The following is a 19,844-nucleotide window of genomic DNA, read 5'->3' as shown; positions in this document are numbered from 1 at the left end:
AACTCCTTAATAATTGAGTTGTTATCTAATGCAATTCAGTCATTTCATTATTAAATCAATCCAATTTGATGACTGAAATGAGATTTTGTTATGACAAAAACCGGATCTATCACCTAAAAGGTTGTTTGAGTTGCAAAAGTAAAGACAATCAACAATCAAAACATTGGTTCAAATTTTGTTAGCAATACATTAAAATTAAACTTTTTGATTAAAATTAACTCTTTATTTACTTGAATATCTGTCCGTTTAAAGTAACAATAAAACTATATTTACATATTTTTAACATATAATTTAAAAATATATAAATAATATGTTATTATATGATTGAATAAATTTTAATTAAAAGTAAAATAATATTCGATCACATAATAATATATCATTTATGTACATAAATTATATATAAAAAATATATAATTATAAGATTGATAAAAAAATAAACACTTGATTTGTCACCAATTTTTAGTCAAGCCCGGTAGGAACAACCTTGGCAAATGATAATACATATATTACATGGTCAATACATCACATAATTAGGGTCAAATTTAATTTAAGAAATTTAAATTAGATTAAATTTAAATAAAATAACTAGAATATTTAAAATCAAATCAATTCAAATCAAATCAAAATTAAATTATTTTTAAATCAAATTCAAACATTAATTCATCCTTCTTCCAAACTAAGCTTTGTTTAAAAGACTCTAAGCATAGCTCCCACACTAGACAAAGTAAAATTGTTATAAACAAAGTAACTGCAATACAAAATGTATACTCACTTTTAAATATATAATTGATATATTATTATATAATTAGTAATATTGACGAGAACAAAAAGATTATCAAAATAATTTTTTATTCCCCTCAACCCATCACACCCTCGATATTAACAGCTATACTGATCTAATTACTCATCATCAACTAGTTGAAACTCATCTATTAATACATGTAATATATCTCAAGGTTTATACAACTCTTATGTGAATATGATACTATCAATCAATTACGTATGACATAGTTTCATGGCTTCAAGTTCAGCAAGGCAACATTTTCTCAAGTTTTCCATTTGAGATCTCGTTATCAAAATAATTAACGTAGCAGGTAAGCCAAAAAGAACATTAAAAGCCATCTTGCTCTGCGTTAACCAAATCAACAAGCATTGAGGCAACATATTAAAGGGACTACTTCCACTACTACGACTACATCATTTTCATTACTTTATACAAGCTTTCCATAAAAAAGCAAATATCCAGAGTCACTCCCAAGTCACAAATGGGCACAAAAAAGAGCTTCGCTTCTCTACCATACCCAGTCACCATTTCAGTATGATCTAACTTTCACATAACTAAACCTACTTAGAATGAGATTTCGTGGAGGAACTTATTTACCCTATTAGTACCTGTTACTGGAACCAGGTGATGGGTGTGGAAGTGCTTTGAGGAAGATGGGGGATCAGACAGTGCTGCTGGGGCCGTTGTGGTAAGCTCTCACCCTCCCTCATTCCACCAAATTGATTTGTGTGACCTTGCCCTATGCTAGAGTTACTGTTATCTTCAATGTCCATATCTGCTTCCCCCATATTATCAGCTTCCATCAAATCTGTTGGTTCTGTTTGAGAAGTATCTGTGCCTGGGTCAGAGGCATTGGGAAACTGGGAAGGAACCCAAGGAACAACGGCTAAGCACTTGACTGTTGTTGCATTGTTCTTGTCTTGCAAATAATCTTCGTCTTCTACCAATTTCATGTGCCTGGTTTGGCTTCCCCTAAGAAATTGATCTGTACAGCACACAAGTTAGGCAATAATGTAAACATCAACTGAGAATCTCCACCATACTAGCATCCAACATCAGAACTCCACATTGAAGGTAACTTGGATATAGCCTTAAAACAAAGTCCAAAAGAATAATGAAAAATTGATATGCCTCCTACACAGCAGAAGCTCAAATGCATTTCAACTTCTTTTGATCCAAGATCAAGAACTTATCATCACAATCCTTTTCTCCACATCATGAACAAAGGATACACCTCAACACTATTCACTCATAAGCATGAAAGCGGCCATAGTGCTAATGTAATCTAAATTATGATCAATATTGCAAGACAGCTAAAGAATTTCGGAAAAAAACAATCAACTAAATCCTGTTATAACAAGGGAAAAAAAATCCCTTAAAGCACGTCTACCAGGTTCAAAAGAGCAAGCACCTAATGTTGAATTGACTCCCCATAACTTTTAATGGACAGAAAGCTCACCTACAGTCTCAGATATAATAACCCATCAACAAATTGCACACAATTCAACCCATTCGACTTATAGTAACAATATATACAAAGAAATCTTACTAACTTTTTCACACAATCTGACACGGCAATATATGATTTGATGATATTGAATTGAATGAAAAAGTAAATGATTATATCACCTACTTCTACATCAGTTTAAATGAATAAGTTAGTAAGCTCATATAGTTTTATTCTTCGTCACATATGGCAAGGTTAAAAAAAAAAGATTAACAGCAAAACCCGAATTGAATAGCAAAATTGAACCCTAGCAGCAAAGAGTCTTCAACAATCAAGCTATTAACATCTCAATATAACTTGTAATTCTCAACAAATATAATAGGTCAAACAAAACCAACATGGGTCGTATCAATACCCAAAAAAAAAAAAAAAAGAATCTATCAAACATGAAAAAGGTTTTGATGACTCACTCTTAAACCCAGAAACCAAGTTCAAAGAATCCAAATTCACAGTAATACTAGGAGAAGACGGCATTCGAGGCTTGTACAAAACAATAGCCCTCTCTTCATTAACAGGGTCGTCCAAAGCCCCCATCTGCGAATCAACGCCGTCTTCAACAATCGGCGATGAACCCACATGCAGACTCTCCGGCTCTCTCTCCTCCTCCATAATCGGTGGCAACTGTGCATTCTACATGCGAAATTTTACCCAAACCCACATAAATTTCCTTTTCACAAACACAACCCTCAACCAAAAACCCAGCAAAAAAATTAAAAAAAAAGAAACCAAAGCATTACCAGGCGCCGAATCTTCCGAGCTGGTGAAGAAAGAGAGAAGTCATGAAAGTCATCACTGACTTCATCAAGATCAATCTCTTTTCTCTTCATCATCATCTTCATGGGGAGGTAATTGCTACCATTTCCCACCATTTTTTCTTTTTAGGTTGGTTGAATTGGGTTTAGTGGTTTGTAATAGAGTCTCTAATTCGACGTCTTGTTGGTGGCGTTGTTGAAGGAAGAATAAGAATGATGAAATGAGAGAAAGAGAGAGAATTGAAGGAGTGGAGAAGTTTCAGAGGGAAATCTAGAGGCATCCAGAACAGAGTACTAGCAATTTCTGACTCAATAATTAAATAATAAATATCCTCTCTAAACTATATTAAATTTGACTATTTTTAAAAAATATAAATAATTAATTTATTTTTGGAAAATATGGAATTTGTTTTTTATTAATTAGATTTATTTATTAATGGAAATTTCAAACTTTTTTTTTAATAAAAGGATTAAAGTTTTCTTATTTTTAATTAAAGATTTTCAATAATATATATATTTTTTAATTAAGGTGAATAGTTTAATATCTTTGTAAAAAATGGCAAAATTGTAAACTATTTAATAATAATATTTAAAAATTGAATTCTTTCAATAAAAAATTTGATTTTTCAATTAAAAAATGATAATTTAAATGTTATTTCTTAATAAATGTGTTTTTTGCTATTATTAGCGTAAGGTTCAATTTTAATCGAATACGAATAGATGTTATTTTAAAATAATTGAGTACGAATTGGGATTCGAGTTAAATTAAAAAATAATTTAATTTTAGATTTTTTTATTTTGATTTAAACAAAAATATTTAGATTAACTCAAAATTAGCTTATTTATAAAACAAACCCAATAACTTGATTTATTTGATATGAAATTAAATTCTTGTTCGAGCAACTCAAACATATCCAACCCTAACGATCATGATATTTCAATCCATTCACATAATTCAACCAAATTTTAAAAGATTAAAATAATAATTTATAGTTTTTATTATAATTATTCTAATCCAATAATTTCAATTTATTTAATAAAAAAATATATTATTTTTTTATTAGTACCTTATTAATAATTTTCATTCTGAGTAGAAACTATATCAAAGATTTTATTTACAAGAGAAATCTTTTGTTTTTTACCAGAGAAACTCTATTAATAAAAGGAATTGTAAATCCACTTTTTATGTACCAAGGCAAATTGTTTATGAGCATTGACGAGCATTGCCCCCTGTCCACTAATTAAGCAACAAAACTAAGGTTGAATTCGAACAAAGTTTATTTAAGTTTAAGTTTGAATTTAATTTGAATGAGTTTGAAATGAGTTTAGTTTAAGTGAGTTTGATTTTAAACTTGAAAGTTCAATATTTTTGAGTTTGAATTTAAGATTTAAGGGTGTTTGATTTATGAAACGTACATGCTTGAAAAAATTGATATGAATCAACAAAAACGACATTGTTTTTTACCAAAACACATTAAGATGATATTGTTTAATATCGAATCGAACTCAAAACTCAAACTCGAATTCACCTCCTCTTAAATGAGCGAAACTCGAACATCTTTGAAACGAGTTTGATGAACTCAATCTCAAGCTCAACTCTATTGAGGTGAGTTAAACTCAAATTTAATTCAGTTTGAATCTAACCATAAACAAAAGTGAAATATAATATACCTTTTAAAAGAAATGGTTGTCCATTCCAACACAAATACATCGTCATTTATGTTGATTTATACACATAAAAAACATGCAAAGTTATATGCAAATCGTGATACAAGTTGCATAAAAGTTAGAGGAGAAAGAAAAGGATAATAATATATTTTTTTTATTGAGCTTCAGTTTAGCTCCATTGAAGCGAGTCAGTTCGAATCCAATCCTAAATAAAACCAAGATACAATATACCCTTTAGAAGAAGTAGTGGTTGCTAATTTTAACACAATTATATCATTATTCATGTCGATTTATACTCATAAGAAACATGTAAAGTTACATGCATATCGTGATACAAGTTAGAGGAGAAAGAAAGAGATGATAACATATGAAAATATCGAATTATCATTTTTTTGTATTGAAGTAACAAAATTTTATTTTTATTGAAGAGTTTAACTTTAAAATTTTCCTATGGGATGGATCAAACTTTTAAATATTTCTATTAAATAGATTAAATTTTCAATATTTCTTATTGAATGTGTCAAACTAATTATTTTGTTTTCAAAAGAAAATATAACAATATTACAATTGTGTTTATTTTGTACATAAAATAGGAAATAACAAAAGTTAATTTCCTTCTGTCTCTTTAATAAGACAAGTTAAAAATTAAGCATCTTAAAAATAATAAAAAATCAATCCCTTTAATAATTGAAAAAAGTGATGGTTAGATACTTTTAGGTATTGTTATTATATTATTCATTCATACATGTACGCAATTCATGATCGAACTGAGATATAAGAAAACTAAATTTCGATTTTTTTTTTCGATCAAAAGATGGATGGAGTATGCATAAAAATTAGTGCAATGGCATGGCATGGCATGGCCAAAGAAGTCTTCTGTGTCCTAGTTAATGTTTCAGGAATTGGACCAATCATCAATCCGATGAAAGAGGTGATTTGACCTAATTTGTGGTATGAGTCTTATACCTTTTCTCATCCCCGTTTTAATCAGAGACACATATATTATCATTTCTGATTACGAAAATATTTTTCATTTTTGTCTCATTCTCTTTTTATGTTTTTATTGGAGAATCCTCTCTCCGTTAGAGACAAAAGTCTTAATTTGGATTGAAATTATCATCTCTAATTTTAGAAAAACTTCATATGTATGAATGTTTAAGTATGAAGGTCTTTGGTTATAGAGAACAACTAATACCAAAATTTAAGAAAGTTTTGATAAATCTTTTTCCTACTAAAGAATGATGGATGGATAACCTTAACTCTCCAACAATTGTTTATAGAAAAATATGTATGCAAAAAAATGTCATTATATAATTGAATAATTTTAAAACAAGAAAAAAGTAATATCTACTTATGTGATAACATATCATTTGTGTACTTAATTATATATTCAAAAGTATATGTAAATAATGTTGCTTGGTATGATATAACTCTATGGAGAGAAACAACTCTACAAGGGAATTAATGATAATTTCACAAGTATTGAGGGGTCGTTTGGTTCCAGTTTTTGAAGATTATCTTGATAATCTATCTTTTATTCCCTTGTTTTGTGTGTCAGTAATAAAAGATTACAGTAATATTCTATTATCAATGCTGACGTGACAAGTAATATAGGTGGTAATCTGATTACTACCTTTACTTTAGGTATTTAAAGATTACTAAAGTAATTTTGATTTTATAATAATTATATTATTATTTATTATTTTTTTAAGACAAAAATAAATTTATTTTTAATTAATATGACAAATAATATAAAAAAATATTTAAAAATAATTATATTAAAAGACATTTAAATAAAGTAATTTACTAGTAATCTTTTATTACCTTTAACCAAACATAATAATTATTTATACTTATCAAATTTTATAAAACATAATAATCATTTATATCAAGTAATCTATTTTCAAGATAATCTTTTTATTTTGATAATAAAATATTACCCAAATCAAACACCCTCTGAGAGTTTTTGTGATTATTTGATTGAATCAGAAGGGATATTTGGCTTAGAATTGACAATTTTCAATACGACTCATTAATTTGACATGTCACAACACTTAAAAAATAAAGTTAGGGTCAAGATTTCTAAACATGAAATTTATTTCGAATCGAATTGATACGATTCGAAGTAAATCAGATTGGGTAAGGTTTGACACAAAAGTAATCCAACACAACTTTAATTGATATAAATTTTAGAAAAAATATTTACTATAGTGTAATTTGTTGAAGGCGGATTAAAAAAATATTGAAAAACAAGTATCAATAATAGTTAAATCCTTATATATTGGTTATAGTTTTATTTCATATGGTCATAATTACTTTGATTATTATTAAGTTTTAAATAAAAAAAGAGTAAATTACATGTTTGCACTCAAATATTGGTTTAAAATACTTTTTCACTTTTAGTTGACAAAAATAACACATTCTCACCTAAAATTAAGTGTAAATAACATTTTTTAATCCAAAATTTAACTATGTTAATAAAAAAAGAATGTTAAAAAATAAAATTACCATTTTATCTATACAGTCGGATTTTTGATATAACTCTAAATGAACACAAAGTAACAAAATTTTAAATATTCAAATTATAATATATATATATATATAGAGAGAGAGAGAGAGAGAGAGAGAGAGAAGAGAGAGAGAGAAGGAGAGAGGGTGTCTTTATCGTATAACTATATATTAGGTAGTAAATGAACTTTTTAAAAATATTGAAGGTCCTTTTAAATTTTGCATAGGGAAATTGAAAATTAAAAAAGTTTAGGTTTTTTAAAAAATTTTGAAATATCAATATATATTTTAGTAGTTTCAAAATAATAATTATATTCTAAAAAAATTAAACAAAATATAAATATAAATACTATATTATAATTATTAAGACTATATAGTAGTTTTAAAATATACATAAGGGTTTCCAAATATTTTAGAGATTGATTTGTGAGTTTTTAAACTTTTTAAAGGTTAAATTGTTATATATATAACTTTTGGGTCTTATAAAAGTTTTTTTTTTCAAAATTAATATATGGTAAAATTACTATTTTATCCTTATGTCATTATTTTTTTAAAGTAATATTGATTTTGAGTGGAAGAGTGTTATTTATGTTAATTAGAAGTTGGAGTGTGCATAATTTAGTTTAAATCGTAAAATTAAATCAAACTGTTTAAAAATTATGGTTTGATTTGTAAAATGGTTCGGTTTGGGTTAAAGTTTTTTAAACTATTTTTTTTAGTTTGGGTTGCAGTTTGAACGATTTTCAAACTATAAACAGTGTGTGTGTGTATATATATATATATATATATATATATATATATATATATATATATATATATATATATATATATATATAATCCTATATTTGACAAAATATTTTAATAACCAATTAGGTGTAAAATTGTTTTTTCATATTTATTTTGTTATTTTTTGTACATGTATATTACATATATTTATTATATTTATTTTATATGTATATATTATATTTTAGAAAATTATAATTCAACATATATATATATATATATATATATATATATATATATATATATATATATATATATATATATATATATATATATAAAAATGATTTTAAAAGATTTAAACTATAATAGTCGAATAATGTATTGTATTATATATCAAAAATTCAATTTACCATATCGTATATCATATTATCTAATATACTTTTTAAAAATTAAAATAATAAATTCTAATAAACTATTATAATTGAGACGTCATTATTTTGAAAAATATTACAAACACCCATAACATTTTAAAAATTTGATATATACCTCTAATATATTATTATTTTCTTTAAAAAAGTTATTGTATAAGTAATATGTATTGCATCATATGATATATTTGTTGTATCATATTAATTCGATACACCTTATGATACGTATCATTTTTTCTTTATATCGTATCATATCATAAGATACAATAACCATATATACCGTAAATATATGGGTACTGATAATTATAGTTAAAACCATAATTTAAATAAGACCTACCCATATTTTTTCAGTTTGATTTGGTTTGAAACCCAAATTGATCTGGTTTGGTTTGAAAAATTTTTAAATCGTTTTTTTCAGTTTGGTTTGAAAAATCTATCAAACTACATCAAATCGGTTATCCACGTCCCTAATTAGGAGTGAAAAAAATGTTTTTAGCCTAAACCTAAAGTGAAAAAAAAATTATTTACTCTTAAAAAATTTATTTTATTTTATTTTTACATTGAAAATGAGATTTGAGTATTAAGATTATTGTTGTATGCATTGTTAGTTATAAATTGGAAGTAATTTAATAAACAAATTAAAATGTTAAAAGTACTTACCTAAAAAGAAATATTAGACAATTTTAGGTCATTTCAAGTGATCAGGTTAACTCGAATCTGGTAATATTTGTTTATGTTAGAAAATTTTAATACGATTTTAGTTAGGATTGAGAGTCTCTAACTTGAAAGCTGAATTAATACAATACGAATATGGACAAATGGCAAAAACTGTTCGGTGGCTCTCGGATAATTTTTTAATAATTTAAATTTATTGTAACCTAAATGATAGCTTCTATCTTTTAGTTTTTTTCAGAGACACCCCACAATTGTCTGTACTTTCATAAAGGCCAAGGAAGGTCTTCCCGTTAAAAGTCAATGGCATTAGGGTCCCGGTAGATACCACCGCCGCAACAGTAACACCTTTGAGCTCGACAGTCTCTATCTCGACATGAATGGCACTATTCATCCCTGTTTCCATCTTGAAGATAATAATACTTGGCTGCTAAGCTTCTTGCTTCAGTAATTTTCTCTTTTACTGGATTTGAATGCATAGTACGGCTACAAAAATGCAAAAAATTTGATAATACTGATTATAATGCAAGATATTTATGATATCGATTGAAAATGAAAAATTTTGATGATGTTTATTTAAATTCTTGGGGCTTCACTGGCATTGCTCCTTGCTATGCAGGGCTTGAAATTTGTCCTTATTATGCTGGCATACATGTGTTCAAAATTTGAAACAGCTCTCATCAAATGTTTCTCTTTTGTTCGAATCACAGAAGACAGTGATGAAGCCGGAGAAGGAGAAGGAGAAGGAGAAGGAGGAGAAGTAAAAGCAGAAGGATTACCTGAAAATACATCAGCTCAGACTTAGATTCTACAATGCATACTGGTGTGAATCATGTTCATCAAATTTTTATAATTACAGTGAAATTATTATTGACAACTGAAGTTTGTTAGTGCTTTGTAGAAGAAGACTGGCTTCCGGAGATTATTACCGGCAAAGCGCAAAATGGGAATTGTATTTAACGTTCATTTCCTATGCAATAGCCTCGGATGTTTATATAAGAATTCAATTCAATTGTAAATATTTATATTATTTGAACAATATTTGGATGTGAAGTGCCTTCTTCTTTCTTCGATGGTTTGATGCCCTCTTGCCATATTCACAACATAGTTTGTTTAGATTCATATCAGAAAAGATGGTGTTCCTAGTTTAACTGAGATCAAACTTGCTTTGTTTCAGCCGAGGATCTTATCCACGACTCTATCTTTACAACTGGGTAAAGCATCCGTACTATGAAGAAAATATTGAGGTGCTGCTTCTGTTTTAGTATATTCTGTAATCTTGCCTGTAGTAAATCAATTTGTATATAATAACCCATTTCTGAGTGAGAATAATATGTCAGGGAAGATGCTTACCTATCAGGGATGCTTGGTTCTATCAAATGGTCCTGTTATCACCGTGAAAGTTACATCAAGTCTATGGCTTGACTTGATTTAGAAAGCGTTGGAGATATTCTCAAGGCCTCAGGAGGTGCATTTAATTACTGGATACTTTTCTTCTACATGGTTCTTTTGCAGCACAAAATCAGTACATATATTTAATTTGACTTTCCTGGGTTGTGGTCATTTGATGAGTTTTTCCCTCTGCAACCTTTGTTTGACTTCTAGATGTGGAACTGCATGTAATGATACTCTTTTTGGCTCATGTAGTACCAGTCAGTCATTGTTGAGAATGCTGGTCATCCATACAAAGACCAGATGGAGGAGTGCAAAAATTGGAAAGCGGATGTTTTGGCAATGATCATACTCCGGCATACCAGGTATGATTGTAAAACCCAATTTCATAAGTTTTGGCAACTGTTGTCCACCAACTTTCTTGATCTCAGTTTTTTTCCCTCTTTATTAGGTTGGGCACTATATTGTTTGGTTGGTTAATTCCTACAGTGATGAAGTTCTAGTTGAGCTTGGCCAATAAGGTGTTATGAATCTTCTGGCATTTCCAGTCAGGTACGTTATTAGTTACAAAAATAACAATTTTGTGTGTTGATATGAGCACTAAAATGGCTATCTACAGAGTTTAATTAATTGTTGTATTTACAATTGCAGCTTTTTGAGTGAGCACATAGAAACACTAGAAGAGATTGTCATGGTGTACAGGGAGATGGCTCTTTAATCTGGCATTCAAAATCGGTGATGTGTACCCTCCGTCAAGTGCACATCTTCCTATATCACGGATCTGGCATATGCGATACTAGCAGCCTTACCTTTAGCAACTGCTATGTCTTCCTAAAGGAACATCTCCAATGAAGACGACAATGAATTGTGAGATCTTGTTTGAGAATTCATGACGATGCCACTGTCTTGGGATAGTGTGATGATTTTCCTTTCCATGGCATTAGTTTTGGCTTTATTCAAAAGTAGTATTTTGAGCAGGGGATGATACAAAAAGTGAACAAGCTATCCACATAAATCAGGATTACTGTAGCAATGGCCTTGAGTATTGTAAATATTTATACTATTTGAGCAATAATTGGATGTAAAATACTTTTTTCATTCTTCAGTGGTTTGATTACCCCTTACCATAATCACAACATACTTGGTTTAGATTGATATCAGAAAATTGAAATGGAAAATCCAGGGGAAAACATAGCATGGAATTGTAGCTTGAGATGAGCATGGAATTGCGGAATATCAATCCCATTCACATGCCACTGAAGATAAGGTTGGAGTGTTACTTCTGAATCTTGGAGGACCAGAGACAGTTCACGATGTTCAGCCATTTTTGTTTAATTTATTTGCAGACTTTCTCTGCTCTTAAAATTATTATCTCTTTTTATATTTGTATCTTTAAAATGTTAGTTTTACACCAAATGTTCTTTTATTTTATTGATAAAGGACATCATATGCCTTCCCAGGTTATTTCGGTTCCTTCAATGGCCCTTGGCAAATTAATTTCTGTTCTACAAGGACAAAAGTAAAGAAGGATATGCTTCCATAGGAGGTGGCTCACCTTTGTGTAAAATAACAGATGAGCAGGTTGATATGTCATGCTATTTGTGGCATTTTTAATGTTTGGGCCATGTTTGTTCATTGCACTTTATCTATTTTCTTTTCTTTTCTAAATTTTTTTATTAGAACATCTGTGCTGTATTTTTTTTTTTTAATTTTTGTCCTTAAATTTTGTCTGTAATATTGTGTATTTGTAATTTGAAAAACTTGTTGCAGGCACATGCATTTAGAATGGCTCTGGAAGAAAAGAACTTACCTGTCAACGTCTATGTTGGAATGAGGTATAATAGCTGAAGCCCTACACTGATGAAGTTCTTGTTGGGCTCAGCTAGAAAGGTGTCAAGGGTTGTCTTGCAGTTCCAGTCAGGGAGATATGAGCGATAAAATGGCTATCTACCGAACTAAATTAATTGTAGTCTTTATGATTGCAGCATTGTGAGTGAACACATTAAAACCTAAGATGAGATTGACATGGAGTACAGAGAGTTGGCTTTTGAATCCGACATTCAAAACTGGGGATGTGTACTTGTCCTCAACTGCATGTCTTCCTTCATCATGTATCTCCAATGCAGACAACCAAGGCTTTGCGAGATATGCTATCAGAATGTTCTTTGGTTCTATTTTAGAATTTGTTTTGCTGTCATCGCCAAAAATGATACTTGCAATCAAGAATATTCTCCTTTAAAGTCCATTTAGAGTAGTGTGTCAAAAAAGTAGAATTATAGTTGAGTTTCATATGAGCTAGCGATTTCATCGAATAAAGTTTCAAACATCGGAACATAATTTGATAAAAATACCGAGACATAGCACAGATTTATTTTGTTTTACATAAAAATGGGGTATTCTTGCAATGTTAGCCCGGGGCTAGTAGGGAGCTAGTGCACAACTAGCCTGCGTGGGCGCCGAGGCTACAGAGTGGGTGGTATTCTTGCTGTTGATGAATCAAATGCCACCTGTGGGAAGAGGTTGTCATCAGTTGGATTGGACTACAGTGAGACCAATAGACAGGCTCGCAGGCAACTTTTGCTTCTTGTATAGTGAAAGTTTCTGAAAAAGGAATATATATTCTATTATATCCATGCCTCAAGATCTTCTCTTTTTGGATTTCATGTCAGCAATGTCTTGGATGATTCTGCAAGTTTTTTTGCATTGTGAGATTCTTGCTTAACGTTATTGGGTGATTTTTAGAACATGATTTTACTGTAAAACATTCAATGATATGGTCATTGGCTGTTCATATGTTTTCTGTTTTTCTATTATTATTATGTTGTTTTAGACTTTTTCTGTTGGGGTAAACTTTGATGGATTCTATTTAATGATTTATACTCACAGATGATGACTAAGTGAACTTCTGTTGTTAGCAGGTCAGGCGCTTGCATGATCTGAGCAAACCATATTCTCAAGCACTTGCTAATCTAAATTCTGATTCAACTTTTAAAAAAACTAGCATTGCCGGGGCTCAAAAGGGAAATCTAGTAGGGAAAATGTTTGGTGCAGTTGGAGTAAGCACATACTGTAAAAATGCTGCAGAATACCATTCCCATTCACATGCCCCAGCAGATAAGGTTGGAGTGTTAATTCTGAATCTTGGAGGACCAGAAGATAAGGAGCTTCAAGTCTATGACTGACTTGATTCAGAAAGAGTTGAGGTTTGTGGATACTCTTTTTCTATATGGTTCTTTTACAGAACAAAATCAGCATATGTACTAAAATTTTCAAGAATGGTTTTACTATTCTTGTTAAATGTTGACGTTTGTGCTCTTTATTTATTTATTTATATTGAGATTGAGAAGAGAAGGTTATGATTAATTCAAGTTTTCATGAGGTTGATATCATGTCTTCAATTTATTCATTTATACAAGTTCTTTATCTTTTTTAGCTGTTGGTCTGATTTCTCTTAGAATTCGAGTCATCACCATACAACATAAATAAAATTGTGAAGTAGATTGCTTTTCTCTTAATTGATCAAATTTAACGATAATTTTACAAGGGAAATTAACGATAATTTTACAAGTATGGAGGGTTTTTATGATAATTTTATTCAAAGTGAGGGGATATCTGGCTGGCTGCAAGGTTTTTTTTCAATATTTTTTAAATTTAGTGTAACCTAAATGGTAATTTTACCTTTTATTTTTTCACAAAGACACCCTACTATTATCTTTACTTTTACATAAAGGCCATGGAAGGTCTTCCTGTTAAAATCAACGGTGTTACAACACACTCCCACCCCACACCGCCCCCCCCCTTCCGGTCGATACCATCTGCTGCAACCCTAATGGCTTTGAGTTCGACAAAGAAGTGTGCTCATGGCAGTGGTATGTGCTGCACTTTTTCTCTTTTATCATAACTTAGATATTCTTTTTTTTTGGTTTGGTCAATTTCTATCAATGTGGTGGGTTTAGTTAGTTTGAGCCATCTTTTCTATTACAAATGAAATTTGATTTAATTATCTAAAGATGGATAAAATCCAAAGTGTAATTAATTGTGGTGGAAGAAAAAACAGAAAGATTACCTGAAAAGGCATGAAATGAGACTTGATTCTGCAATGCATGCTGGTGTGAATCCTGTTCATCAATTTTTATGAACACAATGAAATTAAACATTAACTTAATATTAATTAGTGAGCTTCAAAGAGGCAATTTACTATCTACCAAATCAAAGTGGGAATTGTGTTCAATGTTCATTTCCTAGCAATGTAAGACCTTGGGATGTTTATATAAGAATTCAATTCAGTTGTAAATATTTATACTATTTGAACAATATTTGGATGTAAAATACTTTTTTCTTTCTTCAATGGCTTGATGCCCCCTTACAATAATCACAATACAATTTGTTTAGATTCACATCAGAAAACTGTAACAGAAAATGCAGGGGAATACAGAGCATGGAATTGTAGCAACAAAAGAATAGCAGACAAGCTGAAGAGGTCTTAGATATCAGGTGGAATTTATAGGTCATAGATATCAGGTGGAATTTATAGTCTATTAAGTTTGATTCATTAAATTTTTCCTAGAAATAGTGACAATCAAAATCCTTACTGCAATATTAATGATTATGCATTATCAATATCATAAACAGGTGGGCAGTTTCGGATTGGCAAGGTTGCATGCTGATGGAAACTTAGCAGAAGAGACACTTGCCATATGCTCGTTTAATTAAGGCACTGAATTCCCTCACTCTTGCTGATATAGCTCTAATGCCAATTTAATTTGTCATACTGATACAATTCTATTGATTTTTGAACACAGAGTATAAAGAGAACATTCATTTGGTTGAAATTTGTAATGCAAAATTTAGGGGAAAACAAGCTTGAAAGCAGGTATGTTAACAAATTGCCATCATTGTATTCTCATTATTACATTATTTGTAAGCTCAAATAACTTAATGATCAAATATAGAAGAAATAATCATGAAGAAGAAAGGACAAAAGGCAGGTGTTTGCATAATAGAGAAGATGGTGTTCCTCGCTTAAATTAGATGAAAATCCCTTCGTTTCAGAAGAGGATTTATCCACAGTTCTCTATTTCTACAACTGGGTCAAGAATCTGTCTGCTGGAGAGACTATTTAGGTGCTACTTCTGTTTTACTATATTCTCTAGTTGCTTGCCTGTAGTAAATCAATTTTTATATCATAAACCATTTCTGAGTGAGAATAACATGCCAGGGAAGATGCATATATGTCAGGGCTGCCTGTTTTTATCATACAGGCCCTAGTATCAATGATTGGCTGACTTGATTCAGAAAGTGTTGGAGAAAATCCCTAAGCCCGATGAGGTGCATTTAATTTCTGGAAATACTCTTCTTGGATATGATTCTTTTGCAGCACAAAAATAGTATATATATATATATATTAAAATTTGACTTGCCTGGGTTTTGGTGATTTGATGGGATTAGTCTATACAACTTCTCTTGACTTTTGTATGTGGAACTACAGGTGATGAGATTCTGTAGTGCCCATGGAGTACCAATCAGTTATGTTGAGAATGCTAGTGATCCATAAAAAGACCAGATGGAGGAGGGCAGAACTTGAAAAGCTGTGGATTTGGCAACAATCATACTTTGACATGCCAGGTTTGATCATTAAACCCTGTGTCATTGATTTTGGATTCATCTTTCTTGTCTGCCTGCAATTATGAGCACTGTCGCAATTGTTGTTCATTGACTTTCTTGATCTCTAAAAACGTTTTAGCAAATAAAGTTTCACACAGAGTAATATATTTTTTTGCAAAATTCCTAGACATAGCAAGGATTTTGTTTGTTGTACAAGAAAATGGGGGAAATTATTTTTCCCATAATTAGGGAATAGATCTGTTGAACGGAGTTCTTGATTTAGTTTGATGTGTGAAAAGAATTTGTTTGGTGATACTTGGAAATAATCAATACAAGCACATTTCTGCTGCTTCTTTTTCTTTTAACATATCGTACATTTTCTTTTAACATTATCAAATCGATATTATAGAAACTGTAAAATAAGTTTATACAGAAATTGGTTTTCTATGAATTAGAATAGTACTTGCTAATTTTATATGAAAATAATAGTAATGTTTTTATCAAGCCAGACTGAATGTGTCACTTCAAAGTGTTGAGAAATCAGAGCTTAGCTTTCTTGCTGAACTGAATCAAGTGTTGTGTAACCAGGTAACTGCTGATGGATTGCAGGGAACAAAAGCTGAAGAGAGTGCAAATAGTTCGCTGGGATCTAAAACTTATGTGAATGTGCAGGAGTTGCAGGGCGTAGAAACTGAAGCAAAATCCAGAGGTAGCCTCCAAGGGGTGGGCTTCCAAGGTGGAGAGCTTGGGTATAAATCCTTCGGGAGCATACTGAGATAATACTCTTGATTTATTGGTCACTAGACCCGAGGGGTCAAGTGGGGTTTCTCGTTATCAAGAAAAGAAAAAACCCAAGAGCTACAAAAGGAAACAGAATCATTTATATTCATAAATTAGGGACTAAGACAATCATGTTTGTGCCATCTGTCAAGAAAATTGATGCAGGAAGGATTGATTGTCAATCCTCAAGCAAAGTTTTCCTTCCCAATTACAGAATGTGTTATGCAAAATGGGTGTCAAAATGTTATGTGTTTTTATCATTTGGAGAAAGGGACTTCTACCTTTCTTTTCTTTAAAATTAAAAAAGTTAATTGGTCTCTCTCATCAAAAGCCCAATGACTTATATCAATTTACACTTATAATCTAAATTTGATGATTACAATATGAAGCATGTTGACCCGTTTTTGAATGATCAGATTAGACCCATAAAATAAATTTTTTCTGAATTACACATTCACCTAGTTTTTTATTAAAAGGTTAACAAATTTAATCCATGTATGTCTACGTTATTTCAACATATATAACATAATCAAAATTGTAGAGTAAATTTGTTATCTCTTAATTAATCTAATTTATCTCATGAGCAGACTTGTGAAATCAGTAAATCATATTAAGTCCTTTTAGAATAAAAACAAGATCTCTACAACACTTTAGTGATGATAGAAGAAAAGAAAAGAATATTAAGCTTGAGTTGAGAGCAAAGCCTTTTGGAATTAGAGCAAAAAATGAGAGGAAAGAATAATATTTTCAATTATATTAGAACAAAAGAAGCCTTGAGACCCATTGTGCTCTAAAGCCTTTCTCTTTTCTCCTTCAATTGCTTGATGATGTAATTCTTCTCCTTTTTGTTACAATAGATTCTTAATTTTGTTATGAGGATTTGAATCTCTCTTTAAAAGTTGAATTACGTGTCATTTACCTCTCTTTCCACATTCTATCCATTATTGTTCATCCGCAATCTCTCACAATCAAAGACAATTAAAGCAAAAGATACAAAGTATCCTATGAAAATGCCTTTGGTAGAAATAAATCAAAATATATACAAGTAATTTTCTCTAGTCTTTAGTTTGAAAACAATTTGAAATATATACAAAGAAATAATACATCAATCTGCATACACATATTCTTTATAAAAGAATATGGAAATTATAAAAGAAGAGAATATTGAGCAAGTAGCCTTGATTTGAGAGCAAAGGCAAAGATGGAACAAAGAAGACTTGAGAGGCAATTTAAGTATAAATGAATTCCAAAATACCAAAAGGAAATTTGTAAATTGTTTAAGTCATATAGGTATACATGAAATGTCCTCTGTTTTCCTCTGTTTTGTAGAATAGTTGAAATGATTCTTAACTCAAGAGTAGCTATGAAACAAAAGAATAACTTTGAAAATAATGGAACCAAGAAGCCTTGTGAGAAAAGGCAAAGGATAGATGTATGATAAGAGATGAATTACATGCCATTCTCTTCTCTTTCCTACCTTCTATCCATCATTATTCATCCTCAATCACCCAACAATAAAAAACACTCAAAATTTACATCATGGAATTTATCACTTCATTTGTTGGTTCAATTTCTGAAATTATTTTCACCCGCTTGTTTGATGCAGCAGGACGTCAGATTGGCTACCTGCTTAAGTACAATGACAACATCGAAACTTTACAAAAGCAAGCTCAGAAACTCAAGGCTACCAGAGACAGCATGCAATTGAGAATTGATGCTGCTGAAAAAAACAGAGAAATTATCTTACCTGATGTCCAATGCTGGATATCTGAAGTTGATAATGTCTCTGCAGAAGCGGAAGAGTTTTTGGAGGATGAACGCAATGTGAACAAGATGTGCTTCAAAGGGTGGTGTATTGATGTCCGATCGCGTTACCGATTCAGCAAGGCGGCAAAGCGGAAGATAACGGTGATCACTCAGCTCCAAGAAGGTGGAACATTTCAAGCTATATCTCAGCCTGCTCTTCCTCCTTCAAGCATTATCGTTCCAACTGTTGGATTTTCTGGAATTTTTGAATCCAGAGAATCAAACAAGAATGAAATTATGGAAGCCTTGAAAGATGACAAGGTCAGCATAATTGGAATATGTGGGATGGGGGGTGTGGGTAAGACCACACTGGTGAAACAAATTGGCAAACAAGCTGAGGAAGAGAAATTGTATGATTCAGTAGTTTTTGTGGTTGTGTCTCAAACCCCCAATGTCATTGAAATTCAAAAAGCAATTGCTTACAAGCTAGATCTGAAATCATTATCGGATTGTCCTGAATCAGCACGAGCAAGTTCCCTGTGGGAGAGAATTAAGAAGGAGAAACGAATCCTCATAATATTGGATGATGTTTGGGGAAGAATTAAATTGGAGGAGATTGGTATTCCTTTTGGGAAGGATCATAGAGGTTGTAAGATCATGCTTACCTCTCGAAGCAAATATGTGTGTGATGAGATGGATTGCAACAAAATATCTATTGTTGGAACTTTATCAAAACAGGAATCGTGGGAGCTATTCAAGGAGCTTGTCGGAATGGATGTTGAAAATTCTATATTAAGCCCAATTGCAAGAGAAGTAGTCGCTGAATGTGATGGCTTACCGATTGCAATTGTGACAATAGCAAGGGCATTAAAGAATAAAAATGAGGATGTGTGGATTGATGCGGCACGACAACTAAAAACGTCTACTCCAACAGATATCTCAGGGATGCAAGGAAGTGTGATTTCATCTTTGGAGTTGAGCATCAAATATCTAGAAAGTGAGGATGCAAAATCATTGTTCTTTTTTTGTAGCGTGTTTCCAGAGGATTTTGAAATCCCAATTGAAGTTTTAGTTACATATGGAGTGGCTTTGAGGTGGTTCAAAAATGTTGAGACAATGAAGGATGTTAGACACAGAGTGCATGCTATTGTAAGTACCCTGACCTCTTCTTTTCTCTTGATTTATGGAAAATATTGGCTCACTATGGAAGAGCATGTAAAATTGCATGATGTTGTCCGCGATGTTGCCCATATAATAGCAACTAAGTACAATCAAATATT

General features: G+C 30.9%; 2 protein-coding genes and 2 long non-coding RNA genes across 12 annotated transcripts in view; 3 read left to right on the top strand and 1 right to left on the bottom strand.

The window, feature by feature from the left end:
* Window positions 1–1,106: 1,106 nt before the first annotated feature.
* Window positions 1,107–3,356, bottom strand: LOC123197588. The gene is made up of 3 exons (XM_044611909.1): window positions 3,029–3,356; window positions 2,702–2,921; window positions 1,107–1,769 (listed from the first exon to the last, which is right to left on the bottom strand). The coding sequence occupies exons 1-3, from the start codon at window positions 3,158–3,160 to the stop codon at window positions 1,396–1,398; spliced, it is 726 nt and encodes a 241-aa protein (XP_044467844.1). The 5' UTR covers window positions 3,161–3,356; the 3' UTR covers window positions 1,107–1,395.
* Window positions 3,357–9,280: 5,924 nt separating this feature from the next.
* Window positions 9,281–15,148, top strand: LOC123209304. 9 transcript variants are annotated; one of them, XR_006501020.1, is made up of 12 exons: window positions 9,281–9,489; window positions 9,753–10,289; window positions 10,383–10,510; window positions 10,696–10,799; window positions 10,886–10,986; window positions 11,086–11,701; window positions 11,895–12,015; window positions 12,205–13,139; window positions 13,353–13,637; window positions 14,165–14,303; window positions 14,851–14,955; window positions 15,067–15,148. It is a non-coding gene; the product is annotated as an uncharacterized LOC123209304 (long non-coding RNA). The 9 variants fall into 9 exon arrangements; XR_006501022.1 differs by having other exon boundaries at window positions 14,851–14,928; window positions 15,067–15,129; XR_006501025.1 differs by lacking the exons at window positions 14,165–14,303; window positions 14,851–14,955; window positions 15,067–15,148 and having other exon boundaries at window positions 9,753–9,865; window positions 10,220–10,289; window positions 13,353–13,835.
* An 86-nt stretch (window positions 15,149–15,234) lies between these two features.
* Window positions 15,235–17,120, top strand: LOC123209310. The gene is made up of 5 exons (XR_006501032.1): window positions 15,235–15,307; window positions 15,387–15,557; window positions 15,653–15,762; window positions 15,923–16,059; window positions 16,627–17,120. It is a non-coding gene; the product is annotated as an uncharacterized LOC123209310 (long non-coding RNA).
* Window positions 17,121–18,357: 1,237 nt separating this feature from the next.
* LOC123201663 (probable disease resistance protein At1g61310) overlaps window positions 18,358–19,844 on the top strand; it is a 45,223-nt gene continuing 43,736 nt past the window's right edge. The window contains exon 1 of the mRNA XM_044617254.1: window positions 18,358–19,713. Coding sequence (XP_044473189.1) covers window positions 18,358–19,713 — 1,356 coding nt within the window. The remainder of the gene's footprint in view (window positions 19,714–19,844) is intronic.

The sequence above is a fragment of the Mangifera indica genome, chromosome 2 (genome assembly GCF_011075055.1).
Source record: "Mangifera indica cultivar Alphonso chromosome 2, CATAS_Mindica_2.1, whole genome shotgun sequence".
Lineage (NCBI taxonomy): Eukaryota > Viridiplantae > Streptophyta > Magnoliopsida > Sapindales > Anacardiaceae > Mangifera > Mangifera indica.
This window is presented reverse-complemented; position numbering and strand designations above follow the sequence as displayed.